General features: G+C 35.6%; 1 protein-coding gene across 35 annotated transcripts in view; it reads right to left on the reverse strand.

Annotated features, from left to right (window-relative positions):
* Positions 1-26,116, reverse strand: part of AHI1 (Abelson helper integration site 1) — a 223,579-nt gene that overhangs the window by 118,662 nt on the left and 78,801 nt on the right. For all 35 annotated transcript variants that reach the window (XR_010586256.2, XR_010586255.2, XR_012433460.1 and 32 more), the window contains 2 exons: positions 10,851-11,047; positions 4,859-4,885 (listed from right to left, as the gene is read on the reverse strand). Coding sequence is in view for 24 of the 35 variants with exons in the window: in XM_074037078.1 (XP_073893179.1) it covers positions 4,859-4,885; positions 10,851-11,047 (224 nt within the window). In the remaining 11 variants the exon portion in view is untranslated. The remainder of the gene's footprint in view (positions 1-4,858; positions 4,886-10,850; positions 11,048-26,116) is intronic.

Here is a 26,116-nt window from a genome sequence, read left to right on the forward strand (position 1 = left end):
TTGTTTCCTTTTTGTGTTCATAAGCTCTCATCTAAATTTGCAGTTATCCAGTTTTAGAACACCACGAAAAAATACTTATTTTAAAATTATTTTTAAAAAAACTTTCCAAACAATTGAAAAACACTATTCTACTCAAATCTCAAAAATATCCAAATATATTTTTTTAACAGAAGAATTAAAAAATTATGTTCTCTGGATTCTCTATTGTTGAACCTTTAAAAAAATGTTTTCAGTGAATAATATGTTCCGAGGTGGATTCGACTACAGTATACATTACCACTTTACCTTTACAGCATTCTTTCACTAAACATAACTCAATAAACTTCAACTTGGCTGAATTTATATTCATCTAGGGTAGGTGACTTAATACTTCAAAAAAAAAAAAAAAAAAAGATGGAGCTTCCTGGCTTCAAGAAGCTTACAGACGTGTGTGGAGGGACAGATATATAAAGATTAGAAGTGAAAGCAGTATTATATAAAATTTAAAGAGACAGAAAAAGAGAGTGTGTGTTATTCCTCCTTGAGGTAATTTATAATCTAATGCCAAAAAGAAAAAAATTAAGCTGAAAGCTGAGTCATGCAAGAAGTTCCTTTTCTTTTTGTTCATAAGCAGATAGCTACAGATAAAAGGTTAATTATCTCCACAGGTAGCTTCCATGTTCACCTTATCTTTTGAAAAGTGTCGATTTACTGAGTGTAAGATGAATACATAATTGACTATCCCCCAACCTGTGCCTTTTCTCTTGCAACTTGTGGATTCAGCAATGTGACCATACCCTTCTTTTCTCCTCCAGTCTGTTTTTTTCCCTTTAAATACCGAAGCCCCCAAAATCATCTTTGGAGAAAGGCAGACCACAGATTGTGTCTGTGATTCGTGTTTTTTCTTCTGGGTCTCGTCCTTAACCTCAGCAAAATAAACTTCTAAACTGATTGAGACCTGTCACAGAAACTTTTTGGTTTACAATAGTTTCCCCTTGCTTGCTCACTACACTACTTAAGCAAAGTGGTCTTCTTTCTGCTCCTTGAGCATGCTAGTTTTCTTCCTAGATGAGGATTTTTGCAGCACATGCCTAGCTCCTTGTCAAGTGTTTCAGCAAGGCCTTCTATGATCATCCTCTTGAGAGCAGCTTCCCCTCCCACTCATTCTTTGTTCCATGAACCTACGTTATTTTCTTCACATCACTTATTATCTGAAATTACCTTATTTGTCTCCTTTTAAGATTATGTGTCTCTCTATAATAAAAGGTTCTTGTTCACTATTATATTCCAAGCACTTTGAAAAATACTTGGTAGGTACTCAATAAATACTTGCTTAAGGAATGCTAATGGAAAAAACAAATGCGCCTTCAACAATATAAAAATACTGTAGACGGGAAAAAACTTATGTAACGGACACACGGTGAAAATTTATTATCCTAGATCTAATAGATGAGAAACTGCATAAATATACTCTGTTGCTAAGATTAAAGGCTTCTGACAAGGGTGCCAACACCAGTCAAAGGGCAAAGCACTCTTTTCAATAAGTAGTGCTGAGACAACTGGATAGCCTCATGCAATAGAATGAAAGTGGACCTGTCCATCATACCATATACAAAAATCAATGCAAAATAATCACAGACCTGAATGTAAGATTCAAAACTATAAAAATCTTAAGAAGAAAACATAGGAGTAAATCTTTGTGACACAAGGCTAGAAAATGGTTTTTTATACAACACAAAGTACAAGTGACAAAAGAAACAATAAACTGAACCTCATAAAAAAACCTTTTTGTTTCAAAAGACGCCATCAAGAAAGTGAAAAGACAATCCACAAAATGGGATAATATATTTGCAAATCATCTAGCTCATAAGACACTTGTATCTAGAATATATAAAGAACTCAAAAGTAAACAATAAAAAGACAAAAAAGTCCCAATTTCAAAACCAGGTGAAATATTTAAAGACATTTCTCCAGAAAAAAAAGTACAAATGGCACATAAAAAATGCTCAACATCATTAGTCATAAAGAAAATGCAAATCAAAATCACTGTGATATAACCACTTTTCACCCACTAGGATGGCTATAAAGAAGAGAATACAGGTGTTGGTGAGGATGAGAAGAAACTGGAACCTCATTCGTACACTGCTGGTGGAATTCAAAAATGGTTCACATGCTCTGGAAAACGTTTTGGGAGTTCTTTAAAGCGTCAAACATAGTTACCATATATCCCAACAGTTCCACTCCTAGATAAATATCCCATAGAAATGAGGTATATCCACACCAAAACTTATACACGCAATGTTCGTAGGAGTATTATCTTAATAGCTAAAAAGCAGAAACAACCCAAATGTTCATAAACTGATCAAATATAACAATACATAACCTACTCATACAATGAAATCTTATTTGGCAATAAAAAGTAGTGCAGCTGACCCTTGAACAACATGGGTTTGAACTGTGCAGGTCCACTTCTAGGTGGATTTTTTCAGTAAGTTACACCAAGTGTGCCTGCCTCTCCTGCCTCCCCTCCCCACTTCTCCACCTCTTCTGCCTCTGCTCCCAGTGAAATAGCAAGACGAACCCTCCTTTCCCTCCGCAGGCTCTTCAGTGTGAAGACAAAGGAACACCTCTATGATGATTCACTTTGCTTAATCAATAGTAAATGTATTTCCTCTTCCTTTTAATTTTCTTAATAACATTTTCTGTTCTCTGGCTTAAGAATACAGTATATAATACACATAACACATAAAATATGTGTTAATGAACTGTTTACATTACCAGTAAGGCTTCCAGTCAACAGCAGGCTATGAGTACTTATTTTTTGGGGGAGTCAAAAGTTATACACTAATTTTTGACTGCACAGGGGGTTGGTCCCCCTAACCCCTGAGTTGTTCACTGATACATATTACAAATAGAGGAATCCTGAAAACATTATTTTGAGTAAAAGAAGTCAGTTATAAATGACTACATATCATCTGACTCCATTTATATGAAATGTCCAGATTAGCCAAATCTATAAAGTGTGTTAATGGATGCCAGGAATTTGGGGTATGTTCCAAGAGTTTGTATTTGGAGTCTGTATGGGTAGGAATTGGGAATGAATGCTAAGAGATATGAGACTTCATTCAGGAGTGACGAAAAACTCTAAAATCAGATAGCAGGGATGGTTGCAAAACTTTGTGAATATGGTAAAAACCAGTGAACTGTATATTTTAAAACGGTGAACATTACAGTATGTAAATTACAGCTCAATAAAACTATTATAAAAAAGAATAACTGAAGATACTAGTAAGGTTAATTTTTCCAGACACTGATTCATTTCCAAATTAATCATTTTTTCAATGAGTATTTATTCTACCTTTATTAAATACTAGGGATATGAAGACGAATGGCATGACCCTTCACCCTTGGGGAGTTTCCAGATTAGTAGAGGCTGTTCTCCATGAAGACTTGCTCAATCTGTGCAGGACATTTTATTCTTTGGACATTCAGACAGCATTCCAAAAGAAGAGTATGCAGTACATTTGTTAAATAAAGATAAATAGCTTTGAATTGCTAGTCAGAAAATAAATTGTATTTTTGCCTCCAATTTTATATACAATGCATACTTCAGAAGGTTTAGTAATCTTGGAGCTACAATCATTACACCAATCATTGCTATCAGGAACGTTTCCTGAACATCTGCAGCCCAAGTCAGAATATAGCTTGTTCTCTTTTTCCCCCTCGTCTTCCTTCCCCTCATCTATATTCCATATCCTGTTGACTTGTGATAATTAGGTATAAAAGTGATGGGTTCTGTCACTGATGCTGGACAGCTCAGTGATGGGGTAAGTCTTGTATTTTCTGACACGTTCTTCCCTCCCTAAGATGCCCCATGAGGAAAGAGACAACAGCCTATTGCATTCCAAGTGCCTACTACCAAATGGTAGTAGGTGCCCACTGAATAAAAAAAAATTTCCATTGCACTGACATTATATGAAACAGTCTCTAAATATACTAACACCATTCTAATTCTTTCATTCTGGATGTTTTACCTTTTCTTTGTGATATATAATTATATTTGTTAAATGAATAGATGTCTAATTACTCAACTGAATTTTGGGAGTGGACAGAAGAAGAGGCAGGGATGAACACATGTTGCCATTCCAACTCCTTAATTTATTTTCCCAACACCTAAGTTAAAAGTTATACATAAAATACCCTTGCTTGTAAAAGGAGGACAGCTGCTATGTTGAAAGCATCTAAGATACAATCTAGTTGAAACTGTTTACTAATCGAGAGTCTTTTTGTACACTACTATTTTTAGACTAACTTGGGACCTTGGGCAAATCACTCAACCTGAATAAACCTCAGTTTCCTCCTTTCTAAAATTGGAATAACAATTATATCTAATCCATCTCTCAGGATTATTATACAGTATAGTTAAATGAGAAAAGAAACGTGAAAGACTTATAAATGAAAAAGAGCATTATCAGTACAATAAATCATTTATGTACACCTTACATGCATTTCAATGCTTATACACTTTACTCAGCATATACCTACTGGAACTATATTGACTGGTGTCTTATACAAATTAAACATCATATAAAATTTTTCTCAGAAAATGGCATGACCTTGTTGATCCCTTACTGAAAGTATCTCAATCACTTAGTATTCTTAAATCTTTAAAAATGTGAAGCTACTTGCTAAATGATCACCCTTACTGAATTATCAGGTTCCAGCATTGTAATTCTTTGATAAACCTGAGCTCCAATAACGAAAGTACACATCAGATTAACTTTTATAAAGGTTCCAAACTCTATGAATGGTGCATTCCAGTTCTTTGGAGCATCACTATACCTTTAAAGTTATGTTCTTGGTAATAAAAACTACTTACTTTTGCAGCACAGGATCGTATCACCTCCTAAAAGAAATACAATAAAATAAGGAAGTATTCATAATTTCACTAAATAAAGTATTGACTGTTTTCAAAACACTCAGATGTTAATCTTCTAATAACCTAAATCAGCATTTGGAAGTTTCTTTATCCATTATCCTGCCATTGTCTCTGTTTCCAATAAAAGAGACTTAATGACATGTTCAAGGTAAATCTAACTTGCCCAAACAAATGGCACTGTGAAACTCCTGAGGGCTCACAGGTTATCTGTCTCAAGAAAAACTTGCTCTTCAATCTAAAGAATAATAAAATTCTATACTAGAACACTAACAGGTGTAAAAGACACATGATGAGTTAACTGCAATATATAATTATCTCTATAAATAATAATAGCCATAAATATCATTCCCATATTATTTGTATCAGATGAAATCTAATATTAAATAGTAAACACTACTACATGATAAAATATATGACTAGTATTGAAGGAGCTACAGAAAGGAACTGTACAATTCATGGTACGAGGGCTAAGAAAAGATCATTTTGAAAGAGAAACTAGTAAAAGTCGACGTATTATGGACAATTTGAAAATTTGCTGCTAAGGAGACACTAAAAATACTCAAGTCCAGCCGGGTGTGGTGGCTCCCGCCTTGTAATCCCAGCACTTTGGGAGGCCGAGGCAGGAGGATCACGAGGTCAAGAGACCGGGACCATCCTGGGCCAATGTGGTGAAACCCTGACTCTACTAAAAATACAAAAATTAGCTGTGCGTGGTGGCACGCACCTGTAGTCCCAGCTACTGAGGCAGAAGAATTGCTTGAACCCGGGAGGTGGAGGATGTAGTGAGCCAAGATTGCGCCACTGCACTCCAGCCTGGGTGTCAGCATGAGATTCCGTCTCAAAAAAAAAAAAAAAAAAATACTCAGGTCCAATTAGGAGTTAGCCAGCATGTATCATCAGCCTAGTACAGAGCTAGTGAAAAATGGTCATAATCAACACGGAGTTTAGGAAAAAAGAGAACTGAAAAAAAATAGATAATTCTCAGTTATTGGGAGCATTACCACTTAGTCATAATATAAATCATTTAATTATTTATCAGCATACTTGACTGCATGTTGCTGCCACAGCAATACCTAAAAGCATTCTGCAACCTAGGTAAGACCTCACAGGTGGACTGTACCTTGAGAACCTCAGTGTATCACATTCTAAGTTTTTAGATCCAGAAATTTGATTTTATCAGTGCATCCACAGTTGCTCAAAATCTGGAATATCTATTAATTTTTTTATCTAGAAATTTCTGAGAGCCAGATACTGTGTCTAAAGCATATCAGTAATTCAGTCACTAAAAGGAGACAGTTCAACTGACTGTGGACATGAGAGTCCAACTACCTGGGCTGAATCCCAGCTACAGTGCTTACTACTTGTGTGATCCTGGTTATGTGGCTTGATCTCTGCAAGCCTCAAATTCCTCTTCTGGAAAATGGGAATAATACTCATCCCCATAGGACGGTTTGAGAATTAAACACAATAAAATGTAAAGCATTTAGCACAGTGCCAGAAATATATCAATTATTACTAGTAATTAAACAGATGTTAGTTATCATTAATCAATATATAAGGTGGTATCTCCTGTGGGGTAGAGAAAATTAATCTTCTGTCAAAATTGGCATGAAACATTTTCAAACCATTCAATCCATACTCCTATGGCTCTACTTAGCAATCAACTCTGTGATCATTAGCCTGGGCTTCAGGTTAAATTTAGATAGGAAGAGATCTTGAGTGTTCAGGCTGCCAGAATGGTCTACCTTTTATTATATTATAAGGTGTATTTTCATGGATTCTCACTTATTAATCAACTTTTTGTAGGATTGATTAATCTTAATAGATACTTCAGATTCTGAGCAATACTGGATGTACTGATAAAATCAAATTTCTGGATCTGAAAACTTAGAACGAGATTTACCAGTGCTCTCGAGATACTGTCCACCCGTGAAGTCTTACCAGGGTTGCAGAATCCTGCTAGGTATTGCTGGGGCAGCAAAATGCAGTCAAGTATGCTAATTATGAAATAATTAAGTGATTTATATTATGACTAAATGGTAATGCTCCCAATAACTGAAAATTATCTATTTTTTGTATCTTTTACTCATTAATGCCTAAACAACTATTATATATCTGCTGAACTGAATTTATTATGCAATTCACTCACACATACCCCCCAAAAATTACACCCTAATACTGTACCATAATTTATTAGAAAAACATTTCTATTGTAATAACAAATAAATAAAAAAAGGAATTTGAGTTCTACTGAAATTGCAAAAAACAAGAGAAAAGGCATAATGACAAAAGGTGGGAATTCAGTCAACCTAAATGTTTGCAAAATATAGAATGAGGCTGCCATGGGAATAAAGATGACATTTTGTTTGTATTCCCATACATACTATGTACACTCTGAAAGAAAATACATTGCAGATAGCAACAGAAAAATAAATTCAGTGAATTCTCTCAATAAAGGAAAAATAATGGTTTTTAGAAACCAAAGCAAAAGCTTTCATTTCCAAAGGCAGCTTCTATCTACCTCAATACCAAAGCAGACATATTCTCTAAATAATTTTAAAAAGAAAAGATATCATAAAAGCTAAATAAAGTAATAATTTGAAGTAAATTTTTTCTTTTATAATAAATTATCAATTTGCTTCTCCCTTGCCTTTGATTTCATTTCTTAAAAATCATTTTCCTGATTTTATTTTTCCTTTACATCTACTTTCTTTAGTTCTTACATCCTTTCATTTATCTGAGGATGACAGGTATATAAAATGAAATTAGAAAAAAGCTACAAGACTTAGATGGTTCCAGGATGTTAAGTTTTACAGTATAAAGACCAACAGACTGTAGGAAACTTGTTTTTATAAATATGTTGGTGAGCTGTTTTTATGTCTGTAGATGAAGTTACTTTGCCATGCAAGTTTTTACACAAGGAACACATTTTTTTTTTCCCTGGTGAAGAAACGTGTTTCTCTTCATCTTTAAAGCTCAATGTATCTATTCAGACTTCCTTTTAAAATCTAGAACACCGTGCATTATTTGATTACATTAAAAATGTTAAAATACAAAGAACTATAATATTGAAATAAATTTATTTATAGTTATATATGCTAAAATTTAACTAAGAAATATATATATTTTTCTATATTCCTACATATATTCTGGGTTTAGGTTAAATCTAAACCCAGAGATGGAGTGTAATCTGCATCCTGGTATACCTTCAAGTCTCTAACTTTATGAAGAAAAGGAGAGAGGAAGAGAGCATAGTCAGAACTAAAGCTGTCTCAGTGTAGTTCCTTGTATAGTTTAAAACTAATCGAGATCTCTATCAAGGGAGCAAGAAAAGGGATAATATTTATTAAAGAAAGTCAGAATAAAACAATGAACAAGGCTGCACAGCCCCTGTCTTCAAGGAGCTCAAAGTAATTCTAATAAAAGGACTTCCACTTAATTCTACTAAAAGTATGGTCAAAGATTTTTTCAGGATGCTTAGGCTTCTGATTACATTTGACCATTTATCTTTGAGAAAAATTTTCTAGGAATTTTCGCTAACAGAATGCTACACTACCTTTAACAAAGCATCTTCCTTCTCTTCATTTTCATGATCTATTTTCCAATTTTATGGGCAATACCTGGTTTCTGTGGTACTTTTCTTATTAGTAGTGAGATAAAACTTATAAATACGCTTATGAAACACTTCTCTCCTCCTTTTAGAAGAACAGTTTATTTCTTTTACCCATTTCTTTAACAAAGAAAAGATTTACTATTTTTTCTTTACTGTTTAGTTTTTTGCATTTTAACATGCTTCTTTAATACATTTTATGTAAACATTTCCCCTGGCTGGTGTTTATTGCACATATATGTGTGTGTTTGTATGTTTTGCATATACACACATACATACACGACCTTATATTTTTAAACAGAGAAATTTAAAATTATATGTCAATAGTCTATTAGTATTTTAGGAGAGGATTTTCCACTGCTTTTAAAATTAGTATGTTTTCATTCATTTGAGAAATATTTGCTGGCGCATTTCCCTAGTTTTAAAAAACATCTGGATTTTCATATTTAACTCCTTGGTAAATGAGAATTTGATTTAGGTGAGTGACCTAAGATACAGATGTAAACTGACTGTATTTTTCAGTTAACTCATAGTTAACAATGTTTCCCAACACCATACAAGGGAACAATTCTTCCTTTCCCTACCGATTTATCTTTCTATCTTAGTGAATCTGAATTATACTACAGGTATTATTTCAGCTTCATTATTACTTTGGCTCTTATAGAGAAGTTCGAAGATAGCTTAATTCCTATGTAGATAACCAGTCTTTTTTTTTCCCCCATCATATCTATGATTTTTCTTTAAGACATCTTTAAAAATCAAACTATTTCACTAGGATATTTCTAAGGATACTGGCATCTTTTCATTAATTGGTCTGGTAATAGATACTTTCATTTTACAGATTTGGGACTTTAGCACAGGAAGGCCTTTTGTATTTGATCTTTGTTATCTCTTTTCACACATGCTGGTCTCTTCTTTAACAACACTGATCAACCATGTGCACAATCTATCTCATATTCATCTCTTCTCTCATTACCAACAAAAATAACTAACATTTATCAGTGGCACTATGTATCAGACACCCTGTTAAGAGGTTTACTTTTAGGGTCTCACTGAATCTTAAAAATCCCATAAGGTAAGAAATACTACAATCCCCATAATGGCTCACGCCTGAAATCCCAATACTCTGGGAGGCTGAGGCAAGAGGACTGCTGACTGCTTGAGGCTAGGAGTTGGAGACCAACCTGGGCAACATACCAAGACCCTGTCTCTATAAAAAAATTTTTTTTAAATTAGCTAGGCCTGGTGGTGTATGCCTACAGTCCCAGCTACTCAAGAGTCAGAGGCAGGAGAATTGCTTGAGCCCAGGAGTTCGAGACTGCAGTGAGCAATGATCACACTGCTGCATTCCAGCCTGGGCCACAAAGTGAGACCCTGTCTCTAAATTAAAACCACCTCATTTTATAGATGAGGAAAACTAGGTTTACTTCAACTTATCCAGTCACAAAGCTGGCACAGGTTGGAGCCTATGCTATTCCTATGCCTAAGCAGCTGGACCCTAGAGCTACACTCTTAACCATAGTTTTCACCTATCTCTTTTTTCTGTATTGTTGTATGCTTCTGAAATTAGTTCTCTATGCTACACTATTGATCTGATATTTTAAAGTGTCAACTTTCTCTTTTGCAATGTGGAATTAATTGAAGCTTACCTTTTGATTTTCTTTAAATTCATTTTATCTTAGATTTCTTTTTAAAATTAAAATCTTGGGACTCTCATCTCTTCATTAATAGAAATTCTATTTTCTTCTATTTTATTGAGAACACACTCTAAATATTCTGTTTCTTACAGCAAAGCATTTTAAGATATGCTTTGACTTACTTTCCTTTTTTGGGGAAGGGGGGGACACAGTCTCACTTTGTCACCCAGGCTGGAGTGCAGTGGCATGATCTCGCCTCACTGCAACTCTGCCTCCCGGGTTCAAGCGATTCTTGTGCCTCAGCCACCTGAGTGGCTGAGATTACAGGTGTGCGCCACCATGCTGGGCTGAGAAAGTCACGGTTTCTCTTTTTTCCTAGGAGATGGAGTCATACCCGTATGCTAAGTCCTAGTGGTCATCTGGTTCAGAGCCCTCCATTATCACTAGGTCCTGGGCTAGTCTTTACAGAGATATCAAGTCAGAACAGCATGACAGATTATCCTAAATTCAGTTTGTCTGTTGCAATTAAGGGTTTAGGAATAAGTAACTGACAGGAACCACAAAAGTATAAGAAGGTCTAATTTTAAGTAATTCACTTACTTCATTAAATGAGTATTTATTGGCATGGCAATGTAAAACAGGATAGAAACAGTTTTAAAGTTTCAACTGCATAAAATAAACATACTGTGACAGTTTCAAGTCTCTGTTTCACTAGATGCATCTTTGTTGAAGAATTTTCAGTGTGGACAAATTCATCAATCTGAAAAGAGCCTTGATGGGGTAGTTTTGGACATGTACACAGGGCATCTTGACTTTGGTGTATTCCAGGTAATGGAAATGTTCCATTGTAGCATTTGAACATTTCAGCCTCCTGCTGGGCAACTGAAGAAATGAATCCATAATTAGTTAAATCATCATAGTAAAAGCATAATTAAGCCCCAAAACTGTAGCATTCAACATATAATCAGAAACTGCATTAACACGTCTTAAAAACGGCGTAATAATAAGACACTATGACTAGCAAAATTTGAAATTATTTGCTGCTATAAAATCATAAGGAAGGAAACAGAATTTCATGTCAGGCAGCATTATAATTGAGCTGTGAAGGCCATGTAAATTGGGATGGGAGACTAACTTTAAATATATGTATACAGAAAAATAATATTAAAAAATCAAAGGCATAACAGAATTAAGGGAAATACTAAAATAATACTTATTCACAAGCGACTCTAAAACAACTATTTTCGTATTTCTGTACCCTTCTTAATTTTTACACACATTCTATGTAAGATACCATAATGTAAATACAATTTAACATTTCTCAATTTAAATGCAAGTATTTCTCATATTTCTACAATGGCGTAATTATCATTATTAAATGTTTTACAGTATCTCATTTAATGAAGCTTCGTAATTTTTTTTTTTACACATTCTTTTTTTTTTTTTTTTTGGAGACGGAGTCTTGCTCTGTCGCCCAGGCTGGAGTGCAGTGGCCGGATCTCAGCTCACTGCAAGCTCCGCCTCTCGGGTTCACGCCATTCTCCGGCCTCAGCCTCCCAATGGGACTACAGGCGCCCGCCACCTCGCCCGGCTAGTTTTTTGTATTTCTTAATAGAGACGGGGTTTCACCGTGTTAGCCAGGATGGTCTCGATCTCCTGACCTCGTGATCCGCCCGTCTCGGCCTCCCAAAGTGCTGGGATTACAGGCTTGAGCCACCGCGCCCGGCCTTACACATTCTCTTGTACTGAATACAGTTGGTCCTTTGTATCTGTGGGTTCCCTATCCATAAATTCAACCAACTATGGATCAAAAATATTCAGAAAAAAATAACAATACAATAATACAGTATAACTATTTACATAGCATTTATACTATATTAGGTATTATAAGTAATGCATAGATAATTCCAAGTATATGAGAAGATGCCCACAGCTTATATGCAAGAACTATGCCATTTTACATAAGTGACTTTAACATCCATAGATTTTGGTATCCCCAGGGGTTCTGGAACTGCCAGTCCTCTATGGATAACAAGAGATAACTCTATAGTGTTATCTGTTCTCCCTTATAGATCACGCAAGAATAATTACTTTCATAGCTGACTTTGTTTCTTAACATAATTCTTATTTTGGAGTTAATTCTCTAGAGTGAGGAAGATGGCTCAAAGGGTGAATGTTTTGATGATGACTGATGATGATGACGATGATAATGAGCATGGTAGCATCTGTGCTGCACTTTGTATTTTTTGGGGTGCTATCACATACATTACCTCATTTGATCATTGAAAACATATGAACTTGAAAAATTTTAAATGTCTATATATAAAAAGGAGAAAAAATATATAAACTCAACATTTAAAAAAGTATTTCCTTAGTTATATAATCTTTAAATGGAAAGCCTTCCTAAACATGACATGAGAGAAAGAAATCTCAAAACAGGGAATGATAATATGGAATCAATGGATGAACGTTCAGTGAGTCTATGGACTACTGAAATTACTATGGAAATGTGCGTGTGTTTATATAAGCGTTGCTGGAAAGCTGATTCATAATTTTTATCAGGTTATCTATCGAAGGATTACATGAGTCAGAAAAGGTTAATAATTGTCAACATTCTTATGGACCAATGAACAGATTTTGTAACATGAACATTTAAAGAGTCTTCATTAAAATAAAAAAAAACTGGCCAGGCACGGTGTCTCAAGCCTTAATCCTGGCACTCTGGGAGGTTGAGGTGGGAGGATCATTTGAGCCTAGGAGTTTGAGACCAGCCCTGGCAAGACAGCGAGACCCTGTTTCTACAAAATATTGAAAAATTAATCGGGCAGGGTGCCATGTGCCTGTAGTTTCCAGCTACTGAGGAGGCTGAGGTGGGAGGATTGCTTGAGAGTGGAGGTCAAGGCTGCCACTGCATTCCAGTGCAGACTGGACGACAGAGCTAATGTGATTTTTAAAATCATATTTAAGACTTAAATATATAAATAAACTACTACAATAAAAATTGAAAAGGAAATGACGTAATAGCATTCTTCTATTTTTGACCAAAATGGAGTAGGGACTAGATTTACTCTGCTGCTTGAAACTACCAAGAAAAGGACAAACTGTATAAAAGAAAAAAAAAAAAGTCTTTCTTTGCAGACATGATTGTCTAGCTAGAGCTAAAGTGGAGTAAGGCAAGTGAAGCACACAGGCAGCAAAATTTAAGGAGGTTCTCACTTTGAAGTCCTGGCTCCACATCTGTGTAAAAATTCTAAATGGAATCTAAAAAAACAAGGCACTAGAATTGACTTTAGCAATGTTGTAGGAGATGAGATCAAAACACAAAAATTCTCTATATGTCTATATACAAGTAATTAAGAACCAAAAATTGAAAATAAAAAAATACATATGCCATTTACTATGGCATAAAAAACATGATATACTTTGGAGAAAAAAAAGGATGAAAAATGTGAAAGACCTGTACACTGAAAACTAAAAATACTGCTGAGAGAAACTGACAAAGCAATTTGTCATTGTATTCACTGGGTGGCATACGCAATACTGGTAAGATGTAAATTCTTCCCAAATGATCTGAAGATTCAATGCAGTCCCACTCAAAATTCCAGCAGGTTATTTTCGGAGAAATTGTAAAATAAATTCTAAAATCGACATGGAAATGAATATTACCTAGAACAGCCAAAACAACTTTGAAAAAGAACAGAAAACCTGACTTCAAATCTTATAAAGCTACAGTAATCCACACAGTTTGCTACTGGCATAAAGATAAATAAATAGATCAACAGAATAGTACAAAGTGCCCAGGGTGTATAGACAAAGTATAAAGGCCATTCAGTGGAGAAAAGACAGTTTTGCCAACAAATGGTGTTAGAATAGTTGGATATTCATATGTGAAAAAAATGAACTTTGATCCATACTTTACAACATGTACCAAAGTAACTCAAAATGAACTACAGATCTAAATGTAAAACCTAAATCTATAAGACTTCTAGAAAAAAACAGAGAACACTTTTGTGAACTTGGGTTAGGCAAAGATTTCTTAGATACAACACTAAAATGCATAAAAGAACAAACTGATAATTTGAACTTCATCAAAATTTCAAACTTCTGTTTTTTAAATTGTTAAGACAATTAGAAAACAAACCAGACTGGGGAGAAACAACCTGCAAATCATCTGACTGATAAATACTTGTACACAGAAAACACAAATAAATCTCAAAACTCAATAATCAGAAAACAAACAGGACAATTTAAAAAATAGACAAAAGATTTGAAAAGACAATTTACTGAAGAAGCTATATGGATGACAAGCATGCAAAAAAAGGTGCTCAACATCGTTAGTCATTAGGGAAAAGCAAATTAAAACCACAATAAAATAGCACTACAAGTATATTAGAATGGCTAAAATTCTTTCAAGTCCTGGCTCCACATCTGTGTAAAAATTTTTTACACATCTGTGTAAAAATTCTAAATGGAATCTAAAAAAACAAGGCACTAGAATTGACTTTAGCAATGTTGTAGGAGATGCGATCAAAACACAAAAATTCTCTATATGTCTATATACAAATAATTAAGAACCAAAAATTCTTCAAAGACTGGCCATTTCAAAGTTGGCAAGTACACTGATACACTAATGGTGGGAATGTCAAATGTTAAACGGCATAACCACTTCAGAAAATAGTCTGGCAGCTTCTTAAGAAGCCAAACATACATCTGCAATATGATCCAGCCCTTCTACTCCTAGAAATTTATCCAAGAGAAATGAAAGCATATGACCATACAAAGACTTGTATATGAATATTTGGAGAAGCTTTATTTGTAATACCTAAAACCTGGATACAACCCCAATGTCCATTAACAGGTGAATGGATAAACAAACATTGTGTGGCACAGCCATACAATTAAACAACACCCAACAATATAAAGAATAAATTACTGATAAATGCTGAAACACAGATTTATCAAAGTACTTATAAGTGAAAGGAGCCAGATGAAAAAAAGAGTACATGATATATACAGTTTCACTTACACACAATTCTGGAAAACGCAAACTAATTTATAGTGGTTGCCTGGGCTAAGGGTGAGGAAGGAACAGAACGCAAAAGGGCACAAAGTAATTTCTTGGGATGACGAATATGTTCATTATCTTGATTGAGGCAATGGTCTCCCAGGTGTATAAATGCCTGAACATCAGACAGTACATTTAAATATGTTCAGTTTATAATATGTCAATTATACCTCAATAAAGCCATTCACCAAAAAAAAAAAAGAAAAAATTGTAATGAAAGGGGTAATTATTCTTACTATGCAGAGTTCTCATGAAATCCACTAAAGATTAATAATCGAACAGAAACATGGGCAAAGAACCATTAAAGAATATTCACAAAAGAACTATGTCTCCAACAAAAATATAACCTCATTAAAAATTAAAGTAATTAGTAATAAAAATGCAAATTAGAAAGTGCCTTTTTTTTTTTCTGCCTGTTTAACTGACCCACTGTACCTCAAGATATTATTTCCCAAGGAATGTTAAGGGTAGCTAGGTGTGTACTGAAGCACTATTTAAATGTTGAAAAAGACGTAACAGTGTAATTGCACCACAACAGTTGTTTAAAGTACAGTATATTCATTTAATGAAAGGGAATTTATCCACTAAAATTATGTATAGAAATGTAATTATCACAATGGAAAACTGCTCATAATATATTATTCATTGGAAAAAAAATAATTTATAAAACAATAGACAATATACACAAAAAGACAACCATTTTTTCAAGTTACCAGCCTTGGTTTCACCAACTATGAGTCTGAGATGATGCATATAAACAATATTAGGTCTCTGATCTTTATATTCATGTACTATTTCATTTAGGCACACTAAATGAAGAACAGCTCAATAATAATTGGTGTTCTCTCCATGCAGACCTTGACAGTAGTGAGTACCAAAGGATATCATCAAGGGAGAGGACCTGGTTACACTCCACCCTTTTAGTGATGTACATTCCTCAGTACTAATTACTGTTTTTAAACAGAAGTGTAGCCATTTCTCTGTAGACTGTTATGGATTTGACTATTATTTTTCATTACACATTTTGAACTTTTCTCCAAAACAATCAGAACACTTATTTAACCTCAACTATTCAAAGACTGCTTACAGAACAAGAGAAACTTTAAAACTGTAAAAGAAAATAAGTGCTCCATGAACTGGAATTTGGAATGTTTAACAGTAGGTGGGTTTCAGGAATAAATAAATCAACAAATGCATATCATGTTTCATGATCTTTGTCTTATTTGCTTTTAAAAATTGTCCTTTCAACATTTAATTGTGTTTTGCTGCTATGAATGGAAAATAAAACTGGGTTTAATTATTTAATGACATTTTTTAACTCCCTGTATTTTCTCTGAGATTGTGTACCTACCAACCATGATTTCATTTTAATTTGAGTGAGTGAACATGCACAGAAATGGCCCAGAAGCACATACACCTAAGTAAGCAACAGTTATATAGGTTAGTAAGATTTCAGTATTTTTCATTTTACTCTTTTTCTCAAACTATTTTCTAAGTATTATAAAATGCTAAACATGTATTATATTTCTTTCTTAAAAATGACATTTTTAACTGGAAAAAAAGTAACAAAAAGCAAAGCCTAATTATTTATCTCTTTCTTATTTTTCCAGGTATTGATACGCCTTTCAGAAGGATTAAAATGGCCCAAATGGAAGTAGATAACAGAAATAAATACAAACCATTATGAATACTTGTTTTTGTCAGCTAAAGGAAATTCTCTATACAAAAGTCAACTGACTGGTATTCAAGGGGTCAAACTAAACACCCTATTTTATCTTTAACACCTTTAGTTCTGTGAAGGCAGCCACAAAAAAAAATCTGCAGAAATATTCATAAAGACTTAGTTTCTCAGACACTAGAAACAGATGCTGTTCACAAGTTCTTGTGCTCTTCCCCCTCCTCCAGCCTCCACAAATATATATATCAATTTGTATCAGACTATACAGATTATTTCATTGAGAAATATTACTAGGTTGTAGGTGACTTCTGATATTCCTCCAAGCTCTATGCTTTTAACATTTCAGGGGTTTCTAAAACACTTTCACATAGGCCACGGCTGGAGTATAATTTTGCAATTAAATAACTATTTCTTCACTTTATCATTACTTTTTGTGTTAACTTTGCATGTTTAAAATTTAGCTCTAATCTAACCTGATATCTTTAAAACTCATAATTTTAACAGTCTCACTCCCATCTTCTCCTCACTTTTTGAAGAGCTGTCATGTACTATGCACTAAGCAGGTTCTGGGAATACAGACACTGGCCCCACTTGAGGTTTCGACCTTCCGAAGGAGAAAAAAATTACTGCAAGGTGCTAAGTGGTATAGCAGAGGAATGGACAGATGATGAGAGCACAGAGGTGGCAACTACATTTGCTTCAAGAAATGTTATATCTATCAAAACCCTTCTAAATTTACTTCTAATAGGCTATCATTTGGGATTCAATATTTTACAAAACTAAAAAATTCTTAAAATGTTTTTATGATGGACACTCCTTTGATTTATATAAGAAGCTTGGTGCTTTTGTGTATGTTCTTGAGTTAAACAATTATGAAAAAATAATGTGGTTTTCTCAAGAGATTTTTATCTTTACAGGAGGAAGGATGGAGGAAATAAGATATTTTAATCCACTGCCCTTTGAGTTTGAAGCAAATGCAAAGTTTGCTATTATTACAATCTATGTACTTACATTATTGACTTTATAATAAAGTGAACCTGGAATCACAACATATTCTTTCTCTTACATTATATTAACAATAAGATTCCCTTTTGGTTCACCATTTAATTCCTTTGTTCAAGACATTTCACTATATATAGTCCTGTTACTGTATATGGTCATCTTACTGGATACCTAATTTATTTAGCTATGAACTATTGTATTTCCAGTTATAATATCATTCCTATAAGCTGGTAGTTCTACTTAGTTTCCCAGCACTTAGCAGTTACATAGCATTCTCCTTGTCTTTCTCCAACATCTAACAAAAGAAACATCTCTTTCTCTAGTGAATGTTCAGGACTCAGAATTTTTTTTTTTTTTTTTTGTATTTTATCTGGCCTGACTTGTTCCTCCTTCAGCTAATCTTGAGATACTGAATTGATGGATCCAAGAAGTTCTATAGACTAACACTTCAATTCTGGTAGCCTGTGTTTCAGGGCCTGTTAGCAATTCTATATTTCCTCAACATACCTTGTAAGTCAATTAGAACTCTGAAATATTACCAATAAAACTGTTCAAAATCTATATAGTAATGTGCAGCAGATTCAAGTCTTACAGCTAATCAAATGAGACAGCATCTACCAGCATCTGGCAAATTGATTAGCTGGATATCAAAATTGAATCAACTATCTGCAAACCCCTGCAGTACATGCTATTCTGCTCTTGTTGGTTCCTATTCCATTATCAATCATCACACAGAATGTTATCCAACTGAAAATGTGTCATGCATACCCTGCTACAGAGAATAGCTACAATTTCCCAACTGCAGCCTAGTTCATGAACTCTAATAACCCAGGCATTACTCAGAGATATAGCGGGTTTGGTTTCAGACTACCGCAATAAAGCATATATCTCAATAAAGAAAGTCATATGTTTTTAATTTTCCAGTGCATATAAAAGTTATCGTTACACTATACTGTAGTCTATTAAGTGTGCAATAGCATTATGTCTAAAAAATCAACGCATTACACTTTATACAAAAATTAATTCAAGATGGATTAAAGACTTAAATGTTAGACCTAAAACCATAAAAACCCTAGAAGAAAACCTAGGCAATACCATTCAGGACATAGGCATGGGCAAGGACTTCATGTCTAAAACACCAAAATCTATGGCAACAAAAGCCAAAATTGACAAATAGGATCTAATTAAACTAAAGAGCTTCTGCACAGCAAAAGAAACTACCATCAGAGTGAACAGGCAACCTACAGAATGGGAGAAAATTTTTGCAATCTACTCATCTGACAGAGGGCTAATATCCAGAATCTACAAAGAACTTAAACAAATTTACAAGAAAAAAACAACCCCATCAAAAAGTGGGTGAAGGATACGAACAGATACTTCTCAAAAGAAGACATTTATGTAGCCAACAGACACATGAAAAAATGATCATCATCACTGGCCATCAGAGAAATGCAAATCAAAACCACAATGAGATACCATCTCACACTAGTTAGAATGGTGATCATTAAAAAGTCAGGAAACAACAGGTGCTGGAGAGGATGTGGAGAAACAGGAACATTTTTACACTGTTGGTGGGACTGTAAACTACTAGTTCAACCATTGTGGAAGACAGTGTGGTGATTCCTCAAGGATCTAGAACCAGAAATAACATTTGACCCAGCCATCCCATTACTGGGTATATACCCAAAGGATTATAAATCATTCTACTATAAAGACACATGCACACGTATGTTTACTGCGGCACTATTCACAATAGCAAAGACTTGGAACCAACCCATATGTCCATCAATGACAGACTGGATAAAGAAAATATGGCACATATATACCACGTAATACTATGCAGCCATAAAAAAGGATGAGTTCATGTCCTTTGCAGGGACATGGATGAAGCTGGAAACCATCACTCTCAGCAAACTATCGCAAGGACAAAAAACCAACGCCGCATGTTTTCACTCATAAGTCGGAGTCGAACAATGAGAACACATGGACACAGGAAGGGGGACATCACAAACCGGGGCCTTTCAAGGGATGGGGGCTAGGGGAAGGAGAGCATTAGGAGAAATACCTAATGTAGATGACGGGTTGATGGGGTTGATGGGTGCAGCAAACCACCATGGCACGTGTATACCTATGTAACAAACCTGCATGTTCTACACATGTATCCCAGAACTTAAAGTATAATAATAATTTAAAAAATAGAATTACACTACATCTCCTCTGCTCTATAAATGGAACAGCAAAGCCTCGATGATAGCACATTCATTTACAACACGATTTACTATACATTTTAGGCCCACTGTTGTGACTTACCAGTCAGAAAAAAATATTTCTTTCAAAATATCACTTCTCATTCACAATGCACCTGGTCATCCAAGAGTTCGAATGGAAATGTCCAAAGAGATGAATGTTGTTTTCATACCTGCTAACACAGCATCCATTCTGAAGCCCATGGATCAAGGAGTAATTTTGACTTCTACATCCTACTATTTAAGAAATACATTTCATAAGTCCATAGCTGACATAGATAGTGATTCCTCTCATGGAGCTGGGCAAAGTACATTGAAAACCTGGAAAGAATTCACCTTTCTAAATGCCATTAAGAACATTCATGATTCATAAGAGGAGGTCAAAATGCGGACACTAACAGAAGTTTGAAAGAAGCACATTCCAACCCCCATGGATGACTTTGAGGGCTTCAAGACTTCAGTGAAGGAAGTGACTGCAGATTTGGTGAAAATAGCAAGAGAACTAGAATTAGAAGTAGAGCCTGAAGATGTGAATGAATTACTGCAATCTCATTATCAAACTAGAATGGATGAGCAAAGAAAGTCGTTCCTTGAGACAGAATCTACTCCTGGTGAAGATGCTGTGAACATTGTTCACAGTGTAAAAGTGTTCCTATTTCTCCACATCCTCTCCAGCATCTGTTGTTTCCTGACTTAATACTTGCCATTCTAACTGGCGTGAGATAGCATCTCACTGTGATTTTCATTTGCATTTCTCTAATGACCAGTGATGATGAGCTTTGTTTCATGTTTGTTGTCCACATAAATGTCCTCTTTTGAGAAGAGTCTGTTTATATCCTTTGCCCACTTTTTGATGGGGTTGTTTTTTTCTTGTATATTTGTTTAAGCCCTTTGTCAGATAGATAGATTGCAAAAATTTTCTCCCATTCTGTAGGTTGCCTATTCATTCTGACGACAGTTTCTTTTGCTGTGCAGAAGCTCTTTAGTTTAATTAGATCCCATTTGTCAGTTTTGGCTTTTGTTGCCATTGCTTTTGGTGTTTTAGTCATGAAGTCTTTGCCCATGCCTATGTTCTGAATGGTACTGCCTAGGTTTTCTTCTAGGGTTTTTATCATTTTAGGTGTTATGTTTAAGTCTTTAATCCATGTTGAGTTAATTTTTGTATAAGGTGTAAGGAAGGGGTCCAGTTTCCGTTTTCTGCATACGGCTAGCCAGTTTTCCCAATGTCATTTATTAAATAGGAAATCCTTTCCCCATTGCTTGTTTTTGTTAGCTTTGTCAAAGATCTGATGGTTGTAGATGTGTGGCGTTATTTCTGAGGCCTCTGTTCTGTTCCATTGCTCTAGGTATCTGTTTTGGTACCAATACCATGCTGTTTTGATTACTGTAGCCTTGTAGTATAGTTTGAAGTCAGGTAGCATGATGCCTCCAGCTTCGTTCTTTTGGCTTAGGATTGTCTTGGCTATATGGGCTCTTTTTTTGGTTTCATATGAAATTTAAAAGTAGTTTTCATTTTTTTCTTTTTTTTTTTTTGAGACCAGATCTCACTGTCACCCAGGCTGGAGTGCAGTTGTGCCATCTTGGCTCACTGCAACCTCCTTGCCTCCCAGGTTCAAGCGATTCTCCTGCCTCAGCCTCCTGAGTAGCTGGGATTATAGGCGCCCACCACCACGCGTGGCTAATTTTTGTATTTTTAGTAGAGATGGGGTTTCATCATGTTGGCCAGGGTGGTCTCGATCTCTTGACATCATGATCTGCCTGCCTCGGCCTCCCAAAGTGCTGAGATTACAGGCATGAGCCACCGTGCCTGGCCTTAAAGTAGTTTTTTCTAATTCTGTGAAGAAAGTCAATGGTAATTTGATGGGGATAGGATTGAATCTATAAATTACTTTGGGAAGTATGGCCATTTTCATATATTGATTCTTCCTATCCATGAGCATGGAATGTTTTTCCATTTGTTTCTGTCCTCTCTTATTTTCCTGAGCAGTGGTTTGCAGTTCTCCTTGAAGAGGTCTAATGTAGTGTAATTCTTAAGAGATCTAGGATTTTTGGAATAGTCCATGAGCGTTGACTTAAACTTCAAATCGTCAGCTGCCTTAGCCCTAACAAAAGAGTCAGCCTGTCGTTTTTTGTTTTTTTGTTTTTTTGAGACGAACTCTCACTCTGTCACCCAGGCTGAAGTGCAATGGTGTGATCCTGGCTCACTGCAACCTCTGCCTCCTGGGTTCAAGCAATTCCCCTGCCTCAGCCTCTCAAGTAGCTGGCATTACAGGCGCATGCCACCATATCTGGCTAACTTTTGTATTTTTAGTAGACAGAGGATTTCACCATGTTGGCCAGGCTGGTCTCAATCTCCTGACCTCAAGTGATCCGCCCACCTCCGCCTCTCAAAGTGCTGAGATTACAGGCATGAGCTGCCACAACCAGTAGGCTGTTCTTTAATGCTCTGAAGCCAGGTTTGACTTCTCCTCTCTAGCTATGAATCTACTGGAGGGCATCTTCTTCCAATAGAAAGCTGCTTCATCTCCATCAAAAACATGTGGTTTACTGTAGCCACTTTCATCAATGATCTCAGCTAGATCTTCTGGATAACTTGCCACAGCTTCTACATCACCACTTGTTGCTTCACCTTGCACTTTAATGTTATGGAGATGGCTACCTTCCTTAAACCTCATAAATGAGCCTCTGCTAGTTTCAAACTTTTCTCCTGCAGCTTCCTCACCTCTCGCAGCCTTTGTAGACTTTAAGAGAGTTAGAGGCCTTGCTCTAGATTAGGCTCTGGCATAAGGGGGTACTGTGGCTGGTTTGATCTTCTATCCAGATCACGAAAACTTTGTCCATATCAGCAATAAGGCTGTCTTACTTTCCTGTCATTTGTGTGTTCACTGATGAAGAACTTTTCCTTTGCATTCACAACTTGGCTAACTATATGGCACAAAAGTCTTAGCCTTTGCCCTATCTCAGCTTTCTCCATGCCTTCCTCACTGAGCTTAATCACTTCTACCTTTTGATTTAAAATGAGAGATGTGCAATTCTTCCTTTCACTTGAATACTTAGAGGCCACTGCAGGGTTATTAACTGGCCTAATTTCAATACTGTGTCTCAGAGAAGAGGGAGGCCTGAAGAGAGGGAGAGAAATGGGAGAATGGCTGGTGGGTGGGTCAGTCAGAACACTTACAACATTTATCAATTAAGTTTGCCATCTTATATGGGTACAGTTTGTGGTGCCCCAAAGCAATTACAACTGTAACATCAAAGAGCACTCATCACAGATCACCATAACAGATATAATAATGAAAAGGTTTGAAATATTTTGAGAATTATGAAAATGTGACAGAGACACACAAAGTGAGCACACAATGTTGGAAAAATGGCACCAATAGACTGGCTTAACATAGAATTGCCACAAAACTTCATTTGTAGAAAACGCAATATCTATGAAGCATAATAAAGCAAAGACCAGTAAAACGAGGTACGCCTGTATTTATGCTTCATGCCTCATTTTATAGTTTCATTTTATCCTTTGATAAAAATATTGATATAAGATAGAATAGATGCTATTCTAATTATACAAGTGGAAAAAAAAAACAGGTGCAGAAAGGTAAATCATCTGACCAGGGTCAAACAGAGAGTGGCAGTATTTTGTCTAGAATGCCAGCGCTCTCTTCCTCCAGTCTTTGTTGTTGTCTATTTTACATCGTATCATTCATGCATTAGTGCAATTAAAAACACCACTGTAAGCATTTTAACAAATGCCTTAAAGAGGAATTCAGGGCTCTGGTTTATGCTCAATACTATCAAATTGACTAAATTTTCCATATGTTTTGAGGTCTTGAATGACATAAACTCTCAAATCAAAGTACCTATTATGTGAATAATATTAAAATAGGTACTTCAGCATATAACCAAGAAATAGGTAGTTTTGGCATGTCTTAAAATGTGGCATTTCTATCTTTTAATTTCTCCTACCAGGCTAAAAATAAATGTTTAAAATTCTGCCCTACTATTAGTTATATTTTAATGATATAATCTCATATGAGAATTATGATATCTGAATGTGCTTTTGAATTATTCGTATTAGAAATGAATGCCATATAGAATATTGAAAACAAATGTATTTCTACATTTGTAGATATACTGTATGTACATGGTATTACAAATAAATACATACAAATAGCTATCTCCAATATAGAAAACCACTACATTGTACCTATATTGTACATAAAACTGTGGGTATTAAATTTATTTCTACTAGACATTATCTTATTTCAAAAATATTGTAAAAGGAGTTATATTAAAATGTAATGAGGCCAGGCATGGTGGCTCACGCCTGTAATCCCAGCACTTTGGGAGACTAGGGTGAGCGGATCACTTGAGACCAGGCCTAGGCTCATCTCAAACATGGCAAAACCCTGTCTCTACAAAAAATACACACAAGAAATTAACTGAGTATCCTGTGGTCCCAGCTACTAGGGAGGCTGAGGTTGGAGGACCGCTTGAGCCCAGGAGGTTGAGGCTGCAGTGAGCTGTGATTATGCTACTGCACTCCAGCCTGGGTAACAGAGTGGAGACCCTGTCTCAAGAAAAAAAAAATTAATGCTATATACTAAAGAATATTTGTATTTTAAACTATATTAAGAACATAATGGCTTATTACACCATAATTATGTTACTCCTCAAATTTTTATTTTTTTTATGTATGTATGTATGTATGTACATATGTATGTATGTAGAGATGAGGTCTCACTATGTTGCTCAGTTTGGTCTCAAACTCCTGGCCTCAAGCGATCCTCCTGCGTCAGCCTCCCAAAGTGCTGAGATTACAGGTGTGAGCCACCACACCCAGCCACCTCCCACATTTTTAAAGGAGTGAACTATTTTTTTTTTTTTTTTTTTTTTTGAGACGGAGTCTCGCGCTGTGTCACCCAGGCTGGAGTGCAGTGGCGCGATCTCGGCTCACTGCAAGCTCCGCCTCCCGGGTTCACGCCATTCTCCTGCCTCAGCCTCCGAGTAGCTGGGACTACAGGCGCCCGCCACCACGCCCGGCTAGTTTTTTGTATTTTTAGTAGAGACGGGGTTTCACCATGTTAGCCAGGATGGTCTCGATCTCCTGACCTCGCGATCCACCCGCCTCGGCCTCCCAAAGTGCTGGGATTACAGGCTTGAGCCACCGCGCCCGGCCAGGAGTGAACTATTAATAATACTAGCTAAGCAAACTTTCTTTCTTACAGGGGTTCTCCTAAATGCTGAAATTGAAAACCAACAACACATTTTACCATAGGAATATTTAGCTACCTTTTAAATTTACTTCATGATCAGGAAATGCAAAGACTAAATAAATGCCTAAGACAGATAGCTTAATACATTAAGAACATGGACTCTGGAGTCAGCTTAGAACCTAATGGTGGCTTTACTACCGTGTTACTTTAGGAAAATTATTGTTTTCTCTGTGCCTCCGTTTCATCATCTGCAAAATGAAGATAATAATGGGACCTACACTGAAGAGTTTTAGAAGGATGGTATGAGATAACGGATGTAAAATGCTCCTAAGCGTGGGAGACACATTACATGCTTGATAAATATGAGCTACTACTACCACTGTGATTAGCCCCAAATTTACTAACTCATGATGCCTCTCAGTATACATTTTTATAAAATTTAAGGGAAAAATGCTATTCTACAGGATTTGTAATTGTTAATCCCAACATTTATTCATTTATTGCATATTAGTAATAAGACAGGTACTATGTTAGACATATGGCATTATAAATACCACATGCTTCTAGGCAATGAGCCAGTTAAATAACAAATTTTATAGGAAACTAAAGGTACATGTTGCCCTGAACTCTGGTAAAATGTGTCACAATATAAAAAATGTTTGTTAATAATGACAATGTAGGCTATCATTAATTAATATGAAATGTATTAATAAAATCATGTCAGTAGCAGAAACTGCTTTT

This window comes from Macaca fascicularis, chromosome 4, assembly GCF_037993035.2.
Source record: "Macaca fascicularis isolate 582-1 chromosome 4, T2T-MFA8v1.1".
NCBI classification, from domain to species: domain Eukaryota; kingdom Metazoa; phylum Chordata; class Mammalia; order Primates; family Cercopithecidae; genus Macaca; species Macaca fascicularis.